The 21,624-nt window shown below is 37.7% G+C and overlaps 2 protein-coding genes across 4 annotated transcripts in view; both read left to right on the forward strand.

Moving 5' to 3' along the window:
* The window catches only part of ppp3cb (protein phosphatase 3, catalytic subunit, beta isozyme), a 48,634-nt gene extending 46,329 nt beyond the window's left edge, over positions 1-2,305 (forward strand). For all 3 annotated transcript variants that reach the window (XM_082177027.1, XM_082177029.1, XM_082177028.1), the window contains one exon: positions 480-2,305. In XM_082177027.1, the coding sequence (XP_082033153.1) occupies positions 480-658 (179 nt within the window). In that variant the 3' untranslated portion in view covers positions 659-2,305. The remainder of the gene's footprint in view (positions 1-479) is intronic.
* Positions 2,306-6,361: 4,056 nt separating this feature from the next.
* sting1 (stimulator of interferon response cGAMP interactor 1) lies at positions 6,362-19,776 on the forward strand. Its single transcript, XM_082177091.1, has 7 exons — positions 6,362-6,470; positions 9,788-10,014; positions 10,095-10,272; positions 14,848-14,956; positions 15,619-15,842; positions 18,885-19,071; positions 19,452-19,776. The coding sequence occupies exons 2-7, from the start codon at positions 9,788-9,790 to the stop codon at positions 19,709-19,711; spliced, it is 1,185 nt and encodes a 394-aa protein (XP_082033217.1). The 5' UTR covers positions 6,362-6,470; the 3' UTR covers positions 19,712-19,776.
* The last annotated feature ends 1,848 nt before the right edge of the window (positions 19,777-21,624 follow it).

Raw genomic sequence — 21,624 nt, forward strand, 5'->3', positions numbered from 1 at the left:
TGTACAATTATCTGTGTGAGGACCAGTTTGAGTTTTAGGCCATTGGAGTGAGAACAAAGAGAGTTAAGTGAGGACATTTCAACCGGTCCTAGAGAGGATATAGAGATTGCATTGTCAGTGAATGTCCTCACAAAGATATATGTACAAGAATGTGTATCCGTGTTTAAAATAAATATTGTATTTATTGTTTTGGTTTTCACATTACAGTAATAATAATAATTTTGGAATGAAAAAAAAAATATATTTTCAGAAAGCTTCAAATAATTTTGAAGGGAAATATGACCCGGACATGTGTGTATCTCTTGATATAATATAGCCTATAGAGTAGACTATATCACTATGTCAAGAGTACACTTTGTGATTGTATCAAATTTAGAATATTACACCCATCTAGCAGTATGTGATCATTTGTGGTATGGTCCGTTTTCGATTTCGCCTATGCGCAATTGGTGACTGCTCTTCTCTTCTCTCCCTCATAGCCATCCGTGGCTTTTCTCCTCAGCACAAGATCAACAGTTTCGAGGAGGCGAAGGGTCTGGACCGCATAAACGAGCGCATGCCCCCTCGCCGAGACGTGGTCAACAGCGTGGGACTGTCGATGGGCAAGATGAACATGGCCGAATCCAACGGCACGGACGACAACAGCAATATCCAGTGATTCATCTACTCCTCCGGTCCCTCGCTCGCCCCTGCTCCTTCTCCCATAATGCAATTCTCCCCTCTCCCCTCGTTTTCACTGCTACAGTCTATGTAGCAGATGGACTATGTGATATATTTAAACAGAACTCCCTGCTTGACGTTCAACGGCCTCAACAACAATCACGAGACGAACGGAACGGCCGCGCGAAGGAGATCATGCATGAGAGTTGCATGATGGGATATGTAGTTTTATGGATATGGGGCTATGTAATGGAAATGTGAACACAGAGAAGAGGGCATTTCCTGTTCTTTTGTCCGAAGAGATGTTTATTTATGCGTGTTTGCACTTCTGCGTGCGTGTCTGTGTGTGTGGGAGACATGTGATATATAATTATATGATGATAAGTAGGTTTTCACAAACGCTTAACCGTTTTTTTTTTTCCTGGCCTGCCTTGGAACGTTAAACACCAAGCCAACGCTCTATTTATTCGAAAGCGGAGGAGTGTACGTTTGCGTTCGAACGTGCGCGAGGAGCTTATAACCATTTCCTTTTTACACTTCTCTCGCAGTTCTATGTTTTGCTACTCTAGTAATCTCTATATCTACAGAATAACTAATATTACACAAAATAACTTCACACAGGTTATCACGATTAATCCGCAAATAAGAGAGGTTTGGAGTCGCCCCTAATGCTGTTCAGCTGTGTGCTCGTTGCTGCGTTGTGTAAATCCGCCGTTGTCACGTCGTGCTGTGGTTGCTATGGCAGTTATCCCCGTGTCCCTCGGACTGAGTCTGGCGCTTCCCGCCTCTTCTCGTGCTCTGAGCAGAGCGGCGGGAAGCAAGCATTCTGTCAGCTGCATCACAGACTATAGGCTGGCTGTGTGTATATGTGTGTGTGAGAAACAGGGAGGTGATTTGACCTGAGGGATTGTGTCGGGCCATTCTGGGTGGTTTCAAACAGGTCCTTGTCCTGTATAGGTGCACTAGGCTGAACGGATTTCCAGCTACGCATAATTCATGGGAGTTTATTTTGTATATAAATGGCGTATATTTTTAAGGAACGTTTTGTTATTGCTTATTTTCATGTTATTTTATTTTGTATTCAAGCTATTTATTTATTTATTGTTTGTTTGTTCGTTTTTTTTTTTTTTCGTTTACATTGCTGTACAGTTAATTAAGCTCCACTGAGGTGTTAAATCTTTTGCGTTACTTTATGGATGTACAGAAGTTATCCAGTAGTGTGAAGGAACATATAATTCTGTGAAAAGACATCCAGGCTGCCAAAGCATGACTGCATGGTTATTTCAAATGTAAATCGAATATAGACACACCTTAACGTGTCTCACATTTTTAAGGAGAAGTATATTCTGATCATTATTCTAATCTTAACAATATTCTGGTTATTTATGATTATTAATTATTATTATTATTAAGAGTTCTGCTGGTTTATTCCACTTTGCCTCATCCTTGATTTGGTTGCTCATTGTGCTTTATGTTATGAATAATGAAAATGTTCATGAGTTATTTGTGATTCTATATCTTGTATTTTTCTCTGGAGCTTCATTCTGAGCATCATGATTTCCTGACCTACAGTACGGACAGTGTGAGCATGCCCTATGGGACAAATCTCTTTTTTTACTCTTGAATAAAATATGCATGAACCTTTTGGATTTTTCTGATTTATTCAACTCGCATTGCCAGTGTGTCACGGGCCTTACTTTAGGGCTACAAGCTTCGACTTGACTTTTTGTTATCCCCGTGGGGAAATTTTTGTTGCTTGAGTTTCAACATGTACGCATGTTGAAACTCAAGCAACAAACATTTCCAAAGAACCAACAATGTACATTAATATAAAAACACGAATACACACATTATTAAAAAATCATCACTGAGACCCGCTCAGTAAACTCTAAAAAAAAAACACACACACTAGGCCATACCTTTCATTTAAGAATTGTACCTGTGGCAGGAGGGAGACTGCAGGCATCCTAAATCTCTGACCCGATGGTAATCTCTCAAATTTATTATACAGAGGATGCCTATTGTCTGATATGATTTCCGTAGCTTAACTAAGGCATCTGGTTTGATCAATTTGTTTTAGACCTATTAGAGGGATTCCAAGTTAACTTGCAATACTCAAAACTTTTCTTAGCCAACTCTGTGACATTTCCAAACCAACAGGTGATGCAAAAGGTCAAAACACTTTCAATAAAATAATTATAAAACACTCTTAGGATTAAGACGCTTACACTGAATGACACCATCTTCCTAAGGAAGTATAGTCTTTGATGTCCTTTTTTGTTCACTTCAGTCCATTTATCCCACCTCAGTTTGTGATCAAAGACAACCCTGATGTATTTATACTCATTAACACACGGAATTGGCTCCTCTTTAATAGTGGTCACACTCACTAAAGACTCCTTCCTAAAACCAATACGCATCTACAATGTTTTTGAAATATTTAACTTAAGGTTTGACATGTCATCAAGAAATGAATTCATTTAAAACCGACTGTCCTGTCCTCGTCCCCCTGAAGGAGACCAACTAATGCATTGTCATCTGCAAATTTGATTAAATATCTCCCTGAATGGGCACTTATACAGATGTTTGTGTTCAATCTAAACAATAGAGGACACTGCCTTGTGGGGATCCAACATTAGTCATTTGTTTCTCTGACAGTGAACCACCCACACACTCATTGTACTGTTTCTTAAAAAGTCCTGCAGCCACTGAATTAGTCCTCCTTCTTGGTTAAACTCAGTGGCTAGTCTTTCAACCAACACAGAGGGCAAGATGTTATTAAAAGCTGAGGAAAAGTCAGCAAATAGGATTTTCACGTGATTTTTTGGAACCTTCAAGATTCTAGTAAACAATATGCAACAATGTTAAGATTGCACAATCCACTCCCTTGTTTGACAGATAAGCAAATTGAAAAGGATCCAATAAATGTTGACTTTTTGACACTATACATACTTTTTAATAAGCCTTTCAAAGCTTTTAAAGACATAAAGCAGTAAACTATAAATCAGCATGGACATCAGCATCTCTTCCATGTTCTGCCATAAAAAATAAATGTTTTGCAGCATCATGGGTTTACTTTCAAGTTTATTTGTCATGTATGCAAATGTCAGTGACTGTTTGTACTTTGAAATGCTTAGAGTGAGGCTACAGCAGTGCAATGTAATACAATACAATTTAAAGAGACAGCTTCGTATATTAAATAATGAGTGGTATGTGTACAGTATGCCTTAAAGTGCAGATGTTATTTGTAAACAGTACAAAACGAGAAAATTAAGCAGATATTACCAGTCAAAAATTTGGAAATATGACTATTTTTAATGTTTTTGAAAGAAGTCTCTTATGCTCATCAAGGCTACATTTATTTGATCAAAAATACAGAAAAAAAAAAGCAGTAATGTTGTGAAATATTATTACAATTGTAAATACCGGTTTTCTATTTTAATACTTTAAAACATTATTTATTTCTGTGATGCAAAGCTGAATTTTCATCAGCCATTACTCTCAATGCATAAGATACTTCTTTCAAAAACATTAAAAAAAGTAATGTTTCCAAACTTTTGACCGGTACTGTATATATATATATGTATTATTACAAAACAAATATATAGGCCTATGTGTATGTTTGCTTTGTATATTAAATAATAATAGTATGTGTATGTTTTAAAGTGCAAACGTTCTTTGTAAATAGTGGAAATGATCATAAAGTATATGTATTTGATACCTAATGTTTGTGTGCAAAGTATGCAGTGCAAAAACCTGGAGTAAACCGTAGAAAAATTGCTGTCATAGTACATGAACAGACAGTTCAAGGAAGAAGATTACAGTGTGTTAAGAGTTCTGATGGCCTGCAGGTTCTTCAATCTGCTGGTTCTAGATTGAAAGTTCCCGTACCGCCTGCCAGATGGCAGTTTGTTAAACAGGATGTGTGACGGGGGTCAGCTATGATTTTGTAATCATTTTGCAAATTTGCAAATTGATTTTGCAATCCTCAGACCACGTGTGGAAGATGTCCTGTAAAGTTAGGAGTTTGTTGCATATTGAGTTCAGCCATACCAGACAATCAAGCACCCGGTACTTTCTGATAAGAAATGTGTCTCAGTACAGTAGTCAAACGTCTATATTGATCAATGAGGAGCTTGTGATGCATTACAGCAGGTAATCTAAACTTCTCCATTTTATCTTCCCTCTCTCCAATGGAAGATACTGCTGAAAGCAGGAGGGATAGACTATAACATTCACATTCAGGTCCATAAACACAGATGGTTCATATTTCTCTATAACTGTTGCAGCATCACATGATACGAGATCAACAGATGGTAATTTAGAATGATATTTGATGGACAAAGTGTTTCTTGTACAAACACAAACAAATGCTAATTAGTACAAATAAAGCCAACAAAGAATGCAAAACTATGGTCAAATTAAAAGTCCCCTGGCCCTTCACGGACTCTCGACCTGACCTGCGCTGTCTCAGATGAGTCAGCTCTGTCGAAACAGCCTTGAGTTTCATAAACTATACAAACATAACACATAATAATTATTTTTATGAATATGAAAAGCCTCTGTGACGTGTAATAACTTTTCACATGCCGCAGCCACAGTGTCATAATGATGAGTCTCAAGATCCAAGTGCAAGTGCGAATAACAGTTTATTAGAGACAGCAAAAGACAGAGATAGAAGCACTCAGGAAAGTCAGAAAAGATCCATAAGGCTGATGAAAACTCTTGACAGAGATGATCCAACACAGCGTGGAAACTCAGACGAAGATGCAGGAATCAAACCTAGCGCGGAACTCAGACAAGGATGCTGGTTGACGAAACTCTAGACTGGTATTCCTTGTAGACTGGACAACAGTCAGAAAAACAAGGCGCGCTGGCAAAGAGAACAAGACGCGAATAACGAACCGACAACACACAATTCACACGCCAGCTAGATAAAGGCAGCTGACTAACGTTAGCTAAAGCTGTGAATTCTGATTAGACTGATCAGCTGTGGTTACTAGGCAACGAACACGCACCCACAAACCCACAAACACACCAGCCATACACGGAAAATGAACACATGACACACAGCAGAACCGTTGCAACATGCAAAACACAGTAGTTATCACTTGACTTATTCTTTGTTTCGTTTCCCAACGAATCAATAGAATGAAGGATTCAGTGATTCGTTCATTATGTCAGTCACTCATTTTGTTCCTGAATGAACCAGCTGAATGAATGATTCAGTGTCTCTTTTTTTGTTGTTGCTGAAATGTAGCAGTGTTTTTGAACGAATCAGATCAATGATGATTCAGTGACTCATTCCTAAGAATGACCCAACGTTACATCTATAGGATAATGTTTTTTTCATCATACATTAAATCCTAAAACATTTGAAGGTTTGTAGATTTGTCCCAGATTTTCAATGTGGACCCCACTATACGTATACATGTATGTACTTATAGAGCACATATACTAGAAGGTATGTTCTATATTGTATAGCCTATTATACTCCTTAATTTTTATTCAGAGAGCAACATAGATTTGTAGAGATTTGTGCCATAAGCACATATGGAACCTATAGAAAACTCCAAGGTTGATTGGAGAAGGGCATTATTCATACTAAATGTGAAACTGAATGTTGTCAGAAAAAGAAATTAGGTGTGGCAGTGACAGTAAAAGACAGTACCAACCAATAAAGAGAGAGAGAGAGAGAGAGAGAGAGAGAGAGAGAGAGAGAGAGAGAGAGAGAGAGAGAGAGAGAGAGAGAGAGAGAGCAGAAGAAAGAGAACACAAATAAAACCGGTCACCATCAAAGCTAATTCAAGGTAAGCTTGAGCAAGTATTATAATGTCTTATAATCAACCTTCTTGTATTTTGAATGTACGACTTGTAGAGAAGGGGAAAATATCAAAGCAAGCATGCATAATAGGTAAAAGATGGCATAAGCATACTTAACGTAACATATCTGATCTGATCCAATAACATTCATACATTATATGGCTTAAGAGTCTAAATATGTTTGGGGACCATTGTATATGTTTAAATTCCCCAGTATAGTTTTACTTTTAATATTGTATTCAAATGTCTCCATTTATATGCTAACAGACCTCTCTGGTGGTATGACAACAAAACATTTTAAAAAGGGGAATAGAGAACTGCACTGCTTAGTTGTATAAGTATGCTGCTATACTGCTTTGGTTTCACTTGCATTTCTTCCTTTTCTTGGAAAGATTTCTGGATGCATGCAAGCACGCAATAACCTTAGCATAATTGGTACTATAAACTGTGATGAAGCTGTTGTGTTGCTGTAATGTTTCATATGTATGATTCTTTGTATGCGTCACAGTAATTTCTGTGGTTACATTTGGAAATAGGAAAAAAATAAAAAAATAAGCAGGTGCTGTGAATCTCAACCGCTTGTGGTTGTCTTCCGTGTGTGGCTTAATCTTTCTGTTGGTCACTCTAGGCTAAATAAAGAGCTCCACAAACCAGTACCTGTATCCAAATGAAGCTTTAGAGACGTTAGTGGTGGAATAAGGAGTGGCACTCATTATTGTAAAACCTGCGATTCCAGTAAATCCACATGTTTTATCGTGCACAGCTGTACAAAACGCATGAAAAAAATAGTCCAAACCAGGAACCAATGCAGAACTGAAAATAAGTGATTTCATATTGATATTCATATTATTTCATATTGATTTTCATGTAACAGCACAATAGATATAGACGACTGGAGTTTTCAACTGGAGTCTAATAGCATATATAATGTCAAACAGTACATACACATATCCATGGCTGTATCCAAGGCTCCGGTGCAGGTTGTTGCTGTCGGCCCCCTTAAAAAAAATCCTGTTCCTTTGGCTCGGATGAAATTGCATTCCTGTTCCACCTCGGCCTATATCGCGGGGCCACCCTAAGGCCTGTTAGGGACTGCCTAGAACATTTCACAGGGGAATTCTGTTGTTATGCATGTATCATTTTTATTAAAATAATGAACATTTCCACCATGGTGGAAATTATGTATTCATTTTAAAAAGCATTCTGTGGTGAATGTACGTCCGATTTTGCAGAGTTAGACTTGTTCCTGGGTCAACATATTTGGTTGACCCTGGAACAACATTCCTGTCTGAAAATGTAATCCTAACCCTATCCCTACCCCTAAACCTAACCCTACCCATAAATGATCCCTAAAATCAGAGGGAAATGATTTGTGAATAAGACTGATGTAGAAGCACCTAACCCCGGTTGTAAGCCTGAACTTGACATGGGGCCCCTATCATACACCTGACGCAATGCAGCGCCAGGCGTGACGCAAGTGTTTTTTGCTAGGTTCAGTCCGACGTAGTTATCATTTTCACGTCCTGCGCCATGTTGTTTAAATAGCAAATGCGCCCATTTGTGCGCCCATGGGTGAGCTGGTCTGAAACCGAGGTGTGTTCAGGCGCATTGTTGGCGCGTTGCTATTTCGAGGCAACTGAAATAGACTGCACCATTGACCAACAAAAACCTGGTCTAGTCAATGGCGCAAAATTATTATATTTTTTTGTTATTTAAAGAGTGTGTTAGTAATGTGTGCCTATAGGCGGGTCCACAACAAGCAGATCCTTTTCCTCAATAGAGAAGCGTCCAGTTTTTCCGGCTTGCAAATTTCATGTAAATTGCGAATCCGCCATGGTGCGAGCACAACTGGCTTTTAAAGAGAATGGGAGATGAGACTCTGATTGGTTTATTGCACGTTACACCCAAAACACACACATTACTCATTAAGAGAATAGGGACAACCCTTTTAGACCATGCACTGTGTGCGTCGACCATTTTCCCATTGTTAAACTAGCAAAAGTGGATTCGGACTAAGTGCACTTGCGCCGTGCGCTTTAGACCATGTGCAGATCGTTAAAATAGGGCCCATAAACAGTAAACTTGTCCCTCAAATCAGATTGGTTGATTGGAATGTTTGGTTCTGCAAGGTGAATTCACACTGATGAAATTACATTTTAAATGAAGTTTGTAAAAAAATGGCCGACTCCTTTGTCCTGCTAAGGCTAATTTCATTTTAGATATGTTTTATTAAAGTTCAGGAGGAGCACATTCAGATAACTAACCTAATTAACACTGGAGGATCACATTCAGTTAATCAACTCAATTAACGAGATAAGAGACCCCGTGACAGTTTTCCAGCATTCCTCCACCACCCCATCTCCTCACTTCTAACTATTCATATTCCAACTTGGGATGCGGGGAATACTCTGGGTTTGGGCCAAATTCCGAGCTCATAGCCCTCCCCAGGACAGCACTGCAAATACGCATAACCTTTACTCTATTTAATTACTGTGTGTTCTGTTAATTTGTGATTCAGTTGTATTTCAGTATCTGAGTGATTAGTCTTTTTGTTATGTCTTGCTCACCATTGCTCGGAGTTAACGGCTGTAAAGCTGATTTTGGGAAAGCGAACAGGTTAGTATATCGCGATATACACTGTGCCCGTAGTAATGAAATGTTAGACACCCTACGTAAGGAGTGTGCGCCACTCTTTGTAGTTTTATTAGGTAGGTTTAGTTAGGCGCCGGATGCGCCGAAGATTTCGGTTTCATTTCAACATTTTGCTTTGGTTAGTTTAGGAGTAGAAATAAGGAGTGTTTGGTTATATTTGTTTTTTTTTCTTTGGCGCCACTTAAGTTCCTTTCCCTATTTTTTTTGATTGTATGTTTATTTTTCTTTGACTGCACTGTACATAGCGCATTTTTGTACAGTGCTTGTGGTAATAAATATCCAGTTGATTTTTCTCTTTAAGTTGGTCTGACATGTGTTTTTCTGCTCCATTCCATACACCAGGCAGTCGTAATATAATATCATAAATGTTACGGTACATCTCCTAGTCCTAGGCATTTAAAGTTCGTAACAATAAGTGAAGTTCTAAATATTAAAACAAAACAAAATTGCAGCTTGTTGAAAATGACAAACTATAAAAATATATAAATTCATAATTGTCTCATATTTATCTCAAGCTCTGCGCTGACACTGTTATCTCCTTGGCAAACAAGTGCACTAACTTCAGGGGCAAAATGACTGGGTGTTATGGAAATTATATCACAACAGTGGGAAAGCCATATATATGTCTAAACTGTGAATGTGATGTGTTCAGATGTTTGGTGTGATTGGAGAGGACGGTCTGGTCCCCAGAGCGCGCAGCAGGCTGCCGGTGGTGTGTGATGCTGGACTGGGGCTTCTTACACTGGTGTTTGTGTGGCTGCTGGATGCTGACAGGTTCATGGAGAGAGCAGGAATGATCGTTTTTTGCCTCACAGTGGCAGCGTTTATTCACAGTATGTGTTTGTTTGCAGAGGAGTGGTTCTTCCATTCAAGGCAAAGGTTTGAAACCAATGGAATAAGATTCAGTCTGGTATGAAAGTGTTTTTTGTATTGTTTCAGGAAAATGTGCTCTTTTCCAGGTATCACGGCAGAATAAATGAGATCTTCCAGGCCTGCTTTAAAGGACGTGTCATTCTGGGAATGTGTGCAATATTCCTGATGCTAATGTTAGGTGGCGTTTCCTTGTCTCATGAACAGTGGAGCACCATGGCCATCGTGTGTGCCGGTTACCTGCTGCTCAACAGCCTGGGGCTGCTGGTAAGATTTATCCCATGCCAGGAGAACAATATCAATGTCCAAATAAAAAATTTTTCTGAGAATTGTGGTAGATTTTTCCCCTACGCACCTAGTTGACCTCGTCTCCTATAAACATCTTCTGATCGATGTTCAATAATATTTATTGGTAATATTTACTGTGCAGCAGTAACCAGACAGACTCCATACAATGCCTTTGAATATGCTATAATCATCTCAGACCAATTTCAGAGAGAATCCGACCAACAAAAAGAATACTGTAAAAAAATGTACTGCTATTTACTTAAAAAAATGATGGTAACAATATTACACATAATATTTTTGAGTAGTTAAAGCTTGATTTCATTCATGGAATCTACCTGAATAAATCATGTAAAATGCCCTAATTTATTTAGTCTATGACATAATGAATTAAACATTTTAAGTGAAATGTGCTTTTTTATTTGAAGTATTTTTTATTCTCAAAATTGTGTGAAGTCAAGTGAATGGATATGACCTGTTTATATTTAACTTTAAGATATATTGTTTTATTAAAAGACTGTATGCTGCTAACACATTCACAGAATCAAACTTGTTACTGCACTATCATTAACAAGTACATGTATAAAACAATATACTTCAAAATATGAAAAAATGCAGTTATTCACAACCTAACCATAAGTCCTACTCTTCTGCAAAGTCCTAAACTTTAACATAACAGAAACTCTTTCAAATGTCAAACATACCTGAACATTAAACATTAACAGATGTTTCCCTTTACTCAAAAACACATGAAATAACACTTAATTTCAAGATTTACTCTCCATTTCCAGCCATGTGCAAAGCATGCTGGGAACAAACAATGGTGTCTCTAAATAAAACCGCATAAATGAGCTAATTCTCTTAAAATAAATAGGTAGCCCCTTTTCCTTAATTTTATGAGGTTTATCAGTTCCTCAATTCAAGCCTTAAAATTGTGTTTCCTTAAAAAAAATAGGAAAATGCATCTCTTGGTGTTATTAGTGAAATGTTCTCAATATTTTCAATAAAACGCTGAACCACAATTTTCTTAATAAAATATACATAATATTTTTAATGATCACCTCAATTTTTACAAGACTCATGATTCATTTTTTACAGTGTTTTTATAGGAGCATGGTAAAGGTTACATGAGTCATTACATCATTTTTCTCCAATATGATTGGTTCTTCATGATGTATAATTCCGCAAACCCATCTGTTACTAGGTCAAATCAAATCCTGATTTCTTCACTTTGTTGCTCAAAGTCATGCGTTTATATATTTAGACATCTTGAACTTCATTTCCCCATGATTCAGACACACACTGACTTCTGCCAAAGATTTTGGGAACATTTAGGTTTCAAAAGCATATACATTTTATTCCTGAAAGAAAAATAAATGTTAGTTATGATTCATTAAAAATTTCATGCACAGTATCCATTTTATAATTTTTTTTTAATTTATACATCATTCATGGAATGTTTTTCTGAAACATAGTTGGACATTCATCTAATGTTCTTTAGATGTAACTTAGCTTATGTTTTCATAAAACATTCAAGAAAACATTCACTTAAAGTCCCACTGTGGTGAAAAATCAAGCTTTTAATATTATTTAAGACAAACCATGTGCAAAGTCATTAGTCAGCACCATTGCGGAGTATTTTTTTCTTAAAACTACAGTGGTTTGAAATCGCTGGTGTTTCTGACGTCACAAACTACCTTGTAACCAATCAGGTCAACGTGATTGTCAACGATTGGATCTCTGAGCTGGTGTGAGTGAGTGGAGGCGGGGCTAATTTGTATATTCATAGAACCGCGTATACTAAATGAGGCAAGGGTGTAGAGTTACATTCAAGATATTTTAAGGCATGAAGATGTTTTAAATATGTAATTTGGGTGATCAAAGATGAGATTAAGGGGATACAATTATTGACAAAAGGGCAGGGGGACTTTAAAGAAGACCTATTATGCCCTTGGGTCTACTAGAATAGGTTTTCATGCCTGAATAAAAAAAAAAAAAAATAAAAAAAAAATATTTTTCAGGCATTTCACATTGTTGCAGCACCTCTCGTCCCAGTCTGTCAGTAAAGCTCTGTTTAGTTTCACATTGTTGCAGCTCCTCTCTTCCCAGTCTGTCAGTAAAGCTCTATTTAGTTTCACATTGTTGCAGCACCTCTCTTCCCAGTCTGTCAGTAAAGCTCTGTTTAGTTCCTGTCTCTATGGAGCCCCTCCTTCTGAAAAGAGCAATGAGCTCTGATTGGTTGGCTGGACCAGTGTGCTGTGATTGGTCAACCACTTCCAGCGTGTTTCGGAAATATCACGCCCCTTAACTGCGAGTTTCAACCACAGACTGTAAAAAATATGGACGTAGTGTCCATGACGTCAACCGTAGCTTTCTGAAGAGCGTTTTTGAAGCCTAAAGTGGGCGGAGCCGGCCGTCGCCATCTTGGCAGCATGTCACCATGCGTCACTCCCGGATAACTGAAAATGGGCAAAGAGGCGGGACGTGGGTGGAGCTGAGGTGCTGGTTGCTGAAACCACAGCCATCTAGCTCGACATGATGGAGTTAGCTCAGGCTAAGGAGCTAATGCTATATACTTGCCTTGCGCTAAAGTGACAGCTGACTTGAAGAATTAAAGCCATTAGTTAAAGTTCATGTTTTTGCCCTTCGAAATACTATAATAGTTAAAAGACATAACTAAAAGTGAGACTATGTGTATCGTGATGCTGTATTATTCTGCTAGTAAAAAAATATTATGCAGTAGGCTGACTTACAATATTGCTCTGAGCCTGGGACAGTGATTCATGCGCATACATGTCATCGCGGCATCACACGTCAAGTTCGTACTTCGTAGAGAGCTTTTATTCAGTCCATTTTAAATTCTGATTTTGTCCACCTCTCAAATGAGTCAAACCATAGATATTACCTAAGAAGTTCAAGTAAATGCACTAGAAGTCCGCGCTCATTCACGGATGTGCATTTATTGCATGGACGGGGAAAGCACTGACACCTGCAGGATTTTTTATCTGACGAGGGCATTTTTTATTTAACACTAAAAAGTTAAATAAGTATAGTCTATCTGTTCCGTGTTGCCTAGTAACGAACGTGCTTGCAGCGGGAACACGTAATTTTCCCGGAAACAACTCATTCTAATTTCTGATTGGCTGGTAGGTGGCATTTAACTCCGTATCGAGACAGCAGCTATGAACTCTGCAGAGAATGCGTGAGACTTGAGAGCCCTGGGAAGAGAATGAAGGGGCGTCGTCCATCCTTTTTTTACAGTCTATGGTTTCAACACTCTAGGCTACTAATGCAACTCAACCAGGCCTCGCCCCCTTTTTTTGCGAATTCCTTTGGTGGGAATTATTTAATGAGGAATATTGTGACGTGTTCCTGGAAGAAAACTCAAGACTACAATGTGATTGAGGGGCTGAATCCAAAATCGACCCCAATACCTTCAAATAGGGCATTGTTTGAAGGGACAGCCATTTGTAATGGTGTCCGAAACCATAGTGGACGTTATTGAGCCGTAGCTACGTCGTAGGCTGTGTTTTACTCCCTTTGGAGTGACTTTGTGCTTTGTAACTTTGCAGACCTTTTTCATGCTCAAACAGCAACATTACACACTAAAGAAGTTGAATATATATTTTAAAAAGCATAGTCGGACCCTTTAATGTTTTCTCTAACATTCACACACGCAAAAAAAAAAAGACGTTTTAAACGTTTTTATAACTTAATGGGAATGTTAGCAAAACGCTCTTAGAACTTATTTTTGTTAGCTATGATATTCAATATATTTGTTCAACTGATTCAGTTACTTTGATGCCAACGGAATAGTATGAAATGTGGCAAAGCCGATTCTTATTTACGGTTTTCAAGTGGTCAAGTAGATAAGTGGCCAAGTGGCCATCTTTTTTCTTTGTCCTTCAACACCAGAAGTTGACATTTTGGTTTATTTAATTTTTTTATGGTTTGGTCATGAGTTATTAATTGTTGTGTTCTGTTTTTGTATATTCTTCTGTACAGCACTTTGGTCTACTTCGGTCGTTTTAAAGTGCTTTATAAATAAAGTTTGATTGATTGATTGATAATTATATAAAAAAATATCAGATAATCACATTCAGATATCAGAGACAAATAGCATACTAGCATTCTACACGCACTGCCATTTCGGTCATATAAAGACATTGGCCATCACCAGATTTCACAAGTATGCAGGCCTGACTCAATACCCAGACTTTGGACTTGACACTTACATGACATATTTTTCTGTATTTGGCCAAAGAGTTCAAGTTGGCGTGAAGAGAGACATAAAGTGTTTGTATAACCTTTAGTTAGCCAACGGGATGCACACTTACATCAAAGTGTTGTATTTAATTAAGTCATTCTTAAGGTTCTGTCTCTATGCACAAGCATCTCACTCAATTTCAATGATCATTTATTGCCATTACAACAACTATGTGTTAGTACTGCAGCTTTACTATGGACGATTAAAAGTAGTGCAAGTCAAATAAAATAATAATAACAAACAGATCTCTCTGTTTGATTTTCAGTTCTCTTATATTTCTGTGTTTGCAGGGCCCTACTCCAGTGGAGATCTCAGAAATCTGTGAAGTGAAGAAGATGAATGTGGCTCATGGTTTGGCCTGGTCTTTCTATATCGGCTACCTCAAATTGATCCTTCCAGGTACAGTCCACATATGAGCCACTGCTTGTTGACGCCTCTAGAGGGCAGTAATGACGCACCGTGATATGTGCATGAAAATATATTCTATTTGGAAAAAATGTTTGTTCACAACTTTGAGAGAACCTTGCCAGAACGTTATTCAAAGTTCCAGTTAGCTGGGAATCTCAAAAAAGGACAAAAAATACAATACAATTTCTCCATATGACTCTTGCACAATATTCCAAGTCTACTGAAGCCACACGATGAGTTTTGACTAACTAACAGACCTCATTTTACTTTGAAAATCTTTCAATTTGCCATAGATCTCAAATATTACTCACATGTCCACATATTCAAACATGAGGTGTTGCGTTTGGTCATAACAAGGCTAGTTTAGTATGTGCATACATCATGATATTAGTGAATATGAGTGAATTGTGGTGTTTTTGGTTGTGGAGCATGGCAGCCCCTGATCTCTTAATGCTTTCATTTGGAAATGTGCAGTGTGAATATTCTTCATAATTTTTTTGCTGTGTATTGCATGGCAGAAAGATGGTCAAACAAGCTTTTAATGACTTGAGAATGCATAAATGACGACCCTGAGCTCCAACCTGTAAAACCATTTGGTCATTTGAGAGATTCTGCTCCCTTTTCATTTCACTTTTATGTTCTTTCACTTGCAGATTTACAAAACAAAATCAACCAATATTCCTCCACGGGGGCGAGACTGAGCTCTCCACGTCTACATATCCTTCTGCCACTCAATGCTGTGGTCCCAAGCAAACCTGAAGAGGAGGACACTAATGTGGTCTTCCACAAGAACCTTCCAGAACTGGAGTTGGACATAGCAGGTGTGCGGAAACGTAGCTACAAGAACAGCGTCTACAAGATCACCCAGAACAATAAGGTGGGATAATGCTAATTACTGATCATTTTAGTTCTTTGATACTGGAATTAGTCCTGTATTTTTTCTAGAAAAAGCTGAAATATGATGATATGAAGAGCTAGCATAAGATGGTGTTTTACTTTGATTGAGAGAAGAGCTATGTTGCATGCTAATGCATATGCTTCTTGTCTGTAATTCTCTGTTGTTGAGAAAGTAAATACTTTAAAGTATGTGGTATGGCAGTATGCCAGTATTAAAGGGATAGTTCACTTTGAAATTAAATTTTGGTATGTTTTAGCTTACCTCAAGGGCATCCAAGATGTAGGTGTCTTTTTTTCCGCAGTAGTTTAAATTTTGATATTTTAGGTCAAACCGTTCTTGTCTGTCAGTCATATAATGCAGGTCGATGGTCACTGTCTCAAAGAGCATGCACAGAGTCCAAATTAAAACAATTCCCCATCGTCCAAATTAAACAATTCCCCATCGTAAGTACACATTGATGGCCCAAGACACGAAACGAGCGGTTTGTGTGAGAAAACGAACAGTATTTATATCGTTTTTACCCCTTGAACACAGCCACGTCCAAGTGATCTGAGAGCGCGGGCGGGTATAGATATATACACTAGATGTCGCATTGGCTACGGTTTCGCAGTATTTCCACCTTCGCAGTATTGTGAACGTGCCTATAGAGAGAAATGCACACTTCATACGGATTACATAAGGGAGTTGTCTGTTTCTTTTCGTTTTTAATTGTTTTGTTTAAAAGTAGACATTTCAAGCTTTCTATATTTTTGAGTTTCGGTTTATTTATGAGACGAGCTCCAGTTCACGAGCAATGCAAGTTATAACGGGCCGGTGCCTCCATGTCCTGATTAAATTGTCTGCTATATTCTTATTTATTAAATCCAGGCAATTGGTTGATGAAACATTGATTAAAATTAAGATACAATTTATACAAAACGAAATTCACTTTAAATAAAGACTTTGTACAAAACAAAACTTAATGTGGTCAAAATTATGTCTCCCGATATATTGCGCTTCTTATGATTACTCATGCTGTTCACTTTTCATATAATCAACATAGATGAAATAAAAAAAATAACATATTATTTACACATAAATATGAAACTAAATACATTTTCTTTAATGGCTACAACATGTAGGCCTACAGTACAGAGAAACTTAATGTCAGAGTGGAATTTGAGCGAACGCAGTTTTACCGGTGATCATGTGGGGCGGGGGTGCGTTTTCTGATCAAATAATTCCCAGCAATTGTCGAGTATTATTTTTGCTTGAAACGCCCTTTCCTACAAAATACGAAATTTCTTAATCAGACAACAGACAAGCATCATAGCATAAGAAAGAAAATATAAATAGGCCTAAATAAAGAAGTAAAAAAAAAAAAAAAAAATGAAATGAAATAAAAATACATTCAAGTAAATAATAAAGAAAGAAATAAAAGAGGCTCAGTAGCTTCTGCAGCACGAACACAAGCATGGAGTCGGCAATTGTTGCTGTGACTTAGCGGTGTCTGACTAGTTGACACTTGGTGTGATGACATCATCGTTTCACAAAATGTACGGATTGGCCGTACACACGAAAATGCGAGGGTGGCGTTTTCAGATTTATCCACCTTGGGACCCGGTTTAAAAAAAATAGCGGTTTCAGTCTCCGAATCCGCCGGATCCATCTGGACGAAATGCCAATACGATAAAAAATGTGTACGGATACAGCTAAACGCGTCTCCGTGTGGACAGGGCCTTAATGTGTAGGACTCGTCAGGAAGCTCCCATTGCTTCCTACGGTACGTTCACACGGGGCGTCAGCGTCAACGCTTCCCATTGACTTTGAATGGGTGACGTCAAGCGTTGCCGAAAAGAATTGTGGATCCGTCGGCGGCGCTTCACTGGCGTTGCTCGCGGCAGATGTTGAGAATTTTTCAACTTCTGCCGCGAGCAACGCCAGTGAAGCGCCGCAGACGGAAGCGTCAGCCAATCAGGATCGCTCTATGCAAATACAGTAGCCAGGCGGCAGCCAATCACGACAATGAAGCTTGTTGTTGAGTTCCTGTCTAATTTCATTGGCTGACGCTGCTATGACCATGGCGTCAGTGCCAAACTTCAGCCACGCCTTCCGTCAAGCGTTGACGCTGACGCCCCGTGTGAACGTACCGTAACTGGCAACCTCGAGTCAGGGGGGAGGGGGAGGGGATACACCGCTCTACAGTAATTTGAAAGTGATTGCAGTACTAGTTTTGGCCACAATCTTACATACGGTTCCTTTAAATGAATTGGTTTCTAATTTTCTGTTTAAGAAAACTTTTTAATCTAAAGTTTTGGTTAAATGCTTGAAATCACGTTTGAAGACAAATATTAATTGTTCCTATTAAAAACAAAAAAGAATTGGCCTACCATCACTTAACTTTTCGTAATTGAACTGTGAAATCTTATGTTTAATCTTGCATTCCTCACCGATGGAAAATATCTAAAGCAAGAGTGATTAGCAATGTTAGCTAGATTACACTTAGAAAAAAGGTTTAATGGGGTTCTATTTTATGCAAAAAAGGTTCAACAGTATATAAGGAGAAATGTCTTAAATTATTGCATAATACTTTCTTGTTTTACAGGTTATTTCAAATTTGTCTAGAGATAAAGTATGTTTACAAGCTGCTTAATTCATAACATTTAATTAAAATAAAAAACAAAATAAAACTTAATTAATTAAAACTAAATCCATAAAATGATAATGGGAACCTCTAAAACGCCTGGCAGAACCCTTTATGGTTCTATATAGAACCTTCTCTTCTAATAGTGTAGTATGCATGCACACATTAAGATACTAAGATACCATAAATAGTATAGGCTACCATTCAGGTATTACTGTCACACGTTTTCAATGAACTGCACTTAAATAGCCTAGATAGTATGATAGATAATTTGCAAATTGGGATGCACGGCAACACAACATTTAGCTGTCAAAACAGCATCTCCTTGTGGTTAAAAGCTGTACTGGCACTGGACATAAATGCAAGGTCCTACCTTCTCTCTGTGTTTCTATTCCTAGACTTTTAGCTGTGTTCTGGAATATGCCACACCGCTCCGGACGCTGTATCTGATGTCCCAGGAGAGCAGCGCAGGGTTTGGAGAGAGAGAACGAAAACAGCAGGTCTTGCTGTTCTACAGAACCCTCAGCCAAATTCTGGAAAATTCTCTAGAGTGCCGGAACCGTTACCGGCTCCTCCTGCTCGACGGTGAGCAATTCCATTCAGATCAATAAAACGAGCAAGGCCTTTAATGCCCGGTTTCACAGACAAAACTTAAGCCTAGTCTCGGACTAAAATTGATGTTTGAGATGTTTTAACTGAAAGCGACATATTTTAAAGTAGGTCACTGCCATTTGTTTTGTCTCAAGATCCACACCAGTAATGATTTTTCCAAGGCACGTTTAAATGGCCTAATTGAACTAAAGCCTAATCTAAGCCCTGTCTGTGAAACCAGGCCTAAAAGTCTTGTCCTGGAAATGTTCAAAATACAATTTTTTTGAGTTTTAAAAGCATATTTGGATGTTATTCTTGTAACATTCTCCTATAGTTCAGCTCAGTGTCCGTAATACGATACATCTGTTTTTCAGATGATCACACAGGTGACCCTCATTACCTCTCCAGAGAGATCATCCAGCACCTGAAACAGCAGGACGGAGAGATTCACATGGACCCCATTCAGGAGTCACCAAATGAAGCCTATCCCGTTCCAGAAGAGGGTCAGATTAGGAATTTTAGGGGTGCGCTGTCTGCCACTTTCCCTGAAGACCATATGAGCAGCGAACCCAGCCTCATGTTCAGCCTACCTCAATCATTAAGATCGGAACCACAGGAAACCACTGATTATTAGCAGTAGTTATTAACAGGCTTTAATTAACAGACTTTAATGTAATAATAATAAAGTTTTTTTTTAAATCAGCTGTTATTTATAAGTTTCTCTCTTTCCTTTCTTGCAATTCTCATGGACACTTTCAGTGAGAAATATCTGCCAACAGAACACACCCAATAGTTTTAGTTTTAGTAAGTTAAGTGAGTTTTAGGGTTTAAAAAAACAAACAAAATATTTTTATATTTTATTTAAATTAATGTTTAATTCATTTCGGTAATGGAAATGTTTTATTTTTATTTTAGTTAACCCTCTGGTGCTGCTCGATAATTATTGGCCGAAAATTTTTATGTTGTTTTTTTTAGAATTGGAATGTTACAAAACTTGGTAAAGTAAAACATTTTCACACACAATTCATTGGAAATCGATAGCAGTCTGAGTGTAAAAAAAATGAATATGTTTGTCAATCCACCAGTGAAATTACATCAGCTCAGCTGTTGAAACCTGAGTTGCTCAGCTTCATTCACTTTAGTGGAAGGGCTTTATAGAGTGTCATTCCAAAATGTTAAAATTAGCTCTAAAAAGATTTGACAAGAAATGTAAATAAATTATTGCCTATACAGAAATGGTAAGATTTCCAATGAAAGGTGTTTCCTTATTACTGAAGAAAATTACTACTCTCAATAAGTGTTGTTGGAAAATTCCTCGCCTCTTCCAGTGAACAGCTCTCTTCTGATTGGCTGCATTATTTTCCATGTCCTGTGGCAGAACAATTACACTGAATGAGAGAAACACGTTTAAACAAGTCGTGGTGACGGAGGTGATTCGTAACACTGGGAAGATTCAAACTAAATCACTACACTGCTCGTCTATGACTAATATATTTTAATCTAACTTTTATCCACAGATCAGCTGATTGCTAATTTTAACATTTTGGAATGACACTCTATAAAGTCCTCCCACTAAAGTGAATAAAGCTGAGCAAACTAGTCCATCAGGGTTCAACAGCTGAGCTGATGTAATTTCTCTGGTGGATTGACAAACTGATTCATTTTTATTACACTCGGACTGCTATCGATTTCCAATGAATTGTGTGTGAAAATGTATTTAAAATGTTATATTAAATAAATAAATATCATTATTATTATTAAAATAAGTTAAACTAAGAGGTGTATTCACACACACACACACACACACACACACACACACACACACACACACACACACACACACACACACACACACACACACACACACACACACACACACACACACACACATATATATTTGTATTATATCTATTACATTATATATGTTTTAATGTATTTATTTATTGAAGCACAAATTCAAACATAACACTAACAGATTTCCTCCTATATTAATTTTATGCAAAATCACACAAAATAATTCTTCATTTTAATATTTACTCCCTTTGCTTGAGACTTTCCTCACTTTGCTCGCAATTTTTAATCATGTCTAACTTATTCAATTTCTTACGTTTTTTTGTTATGGGAATACATAATTGAAGTTCTTGAAACTGATCAATATCCATTCTCAAATATTTTGATTGATCTGTATCAAAAATATAGTATCCTTATACCTTAAAAGCATTTATTTATTTAACCAGGAAGGTCCCATTGAGATACAATATATCTTCTAACATGGTCAAATACTTTCTTTTCATGAAAACAACTTAAATAACAGATGAACCTGTGGACTTTTAGGCAATTATTGTGATATCTCCACCTCAAACAATCACTTAAATGATATTCAGAGATTTTATTAAGGTGTAATTATTTACTATTACTACAAAATATATTCTCAGTATATAGACTGAGGGTTTCCCATGAATTGATAGCCTACTCTCCATCTAAGCAGCTGATTGAGACGACACGTCCATCAGGTTTTGCTTTGACACTGATGGATGAACTATCACG

The sequence above is a fragment of the Leuciscus leuciscus genome, assembly GCF_965113295.1.
Source record: "Leuciscus leuciscus genome assembly, chromosome: 8".
Lineage (NCBI taxonomy): Eukaryota > Metazoa > Chordata > Actinopteri > Cypriniformes > Leuciscidae > Leuciscus > Leuciscus leuciscus.

Coding starts and splice junctions, on each gene's coding strand:
- sting1 (XM_082177091.1), top strand. CDS start 9,788: ATGTTTGGTGTGATTGGAGAGGACGGTCTGGTCCCCAGAGCGCGCAGC. Junction 14,957..15,618: donor CCTCAAATTGATCCTTCCAG/GTACAGTCCACA, acceptor TTTCACTTGCAG/ATTTACAAAACAAAATCAAC. Junction 19,072..19,451: donor CCGGCTCCTCCTGCTCGACG/GTGAGCAATTCC, acceptor TCTGTTTTTCAG/ATGATCACACAGGTGACCCT.